A 1159-nucleotide genomic window follows, 5' to 3' on the forward strand; every position below is an offset into this window, starting at 1 on the left:
ACACACACACACACACACACACACTTCAATATCAGTGGTGATGAAAGTATAATACAAGTCTTTATTTTTCAGGTTGATTAATGGAATGGTTTAAAACATTTTCAGTCGTGTTTTTAAAGGCAGAAGCTGGTGTTACCGTTTTCTTTTAGGGTTCGTTTGGTTTAGATTTCACTAAGACAATAAATAAACTGATTTCACGTCTAAATTTCCCAGACAAACTATGACAGGTCTAAAAAAGCGAAAGGCTTTTGGTTTCAGCAATTTTAAAATGTCCAACCTACAAACAAAAGTGGTAATGCAAAACTACTGAATTGCGTATAACACACATGCATTATTCCACTTTTATCAGACATCTATATAGTCATCTACCTTTCTGTACAATGACAAGCATGTGAGTCCCTCTCCAGGTAATGTTACAGGTAAGTAACTACTTTGAATATAAACATAATATTGACAAAGAGAGCCTGTTATTGGTGGGAGGTTGTTGTGTCTCTTATCATATCTTAGTTTGTTCTTTTAAACCATTCCTAAGTGGACCACATGAAGCGTCCCGAGGTCTTCATCGTCCTGAGAAAGAGAGAGGAAACAGAAATATTACATTTTATAAGCCAGACAGTTTGTATAAGGATGTGGAGTTTTAAAACGCTTTTTGACCAGTTGATCTGAATCTGCATTATGCTACACTGTACCATATTCTTTTTTTGTAGTCTACATTCAAACCTGAAAGCTGCACTGACTAATTTATTTTAATATATATGATAAAAACAAGCAGCAAATCTGCATATTTGAGAAGCTGAAACCAGCTAATTTGGGGAATTTGTGCTTAAAAAGACTTAAAAGATTAATCAATTTTCAAACCATTTGGCTGTGATTTATTTTCAATCAATTAATCAATTAATATACTAATTGTTTTAGCTCTAAACTACACACTGTAATACACTATAATATCATATAACTCTAATATTCTCTAACTATATTGCAGTATAGCAGTGGTCCCCAGCCTTTTTTGTTTTTACTTGCTTTATGTAAAATAATGTCTACTTATTTCCCTTCATGACAGGTCAATTTTGTTTCATTTCAGTTACTACACATAACTATAAGGGAAAACTTTTACATACAGTACAGTCCAAACGTTTGGACACACCTTCTCATTCAATGA

At 33.0% G+C, this 1159-nt stretch overlaps 1 protein-coding gene across 1 annotated transcript in view; it reads right to left on the minus strand.

Annotated features, from left to right (window-relative positions):
• Positions 1–38: 38 nt before the first annotated feature.
• The window catches only part of wdpcp (WD repeat containing planar cell polarity effector), a 69550-nt gene continuing 68429 nt past the window's right edge, over positions 39–1159 (minus strand). Inside the window, 1 exon segment of the mRNA XM_032541256.1 lies at positions 39–567. Coding sequence (XP_032397147.1) covers positions 517–567 — 51 coding nt within the window. The 3' untranslated portion in view covers positions 39–516.

The sequence above is a fragment of the Etheostoma spectabile genome, chromosome 17 (genome assembly GCF_008692095.1).
Source record: "Etheostoma spectabile isolate EspeVRDwgs_2016 chromosome 17, UIUC_Espe_1.0, whole genome shotgun sequence".
NCBI lineage: Eukaryota > Metazoa > Chordata > Actinopteri > Perciformes > Percidae > Etheostoma > Etheostoma spectabile.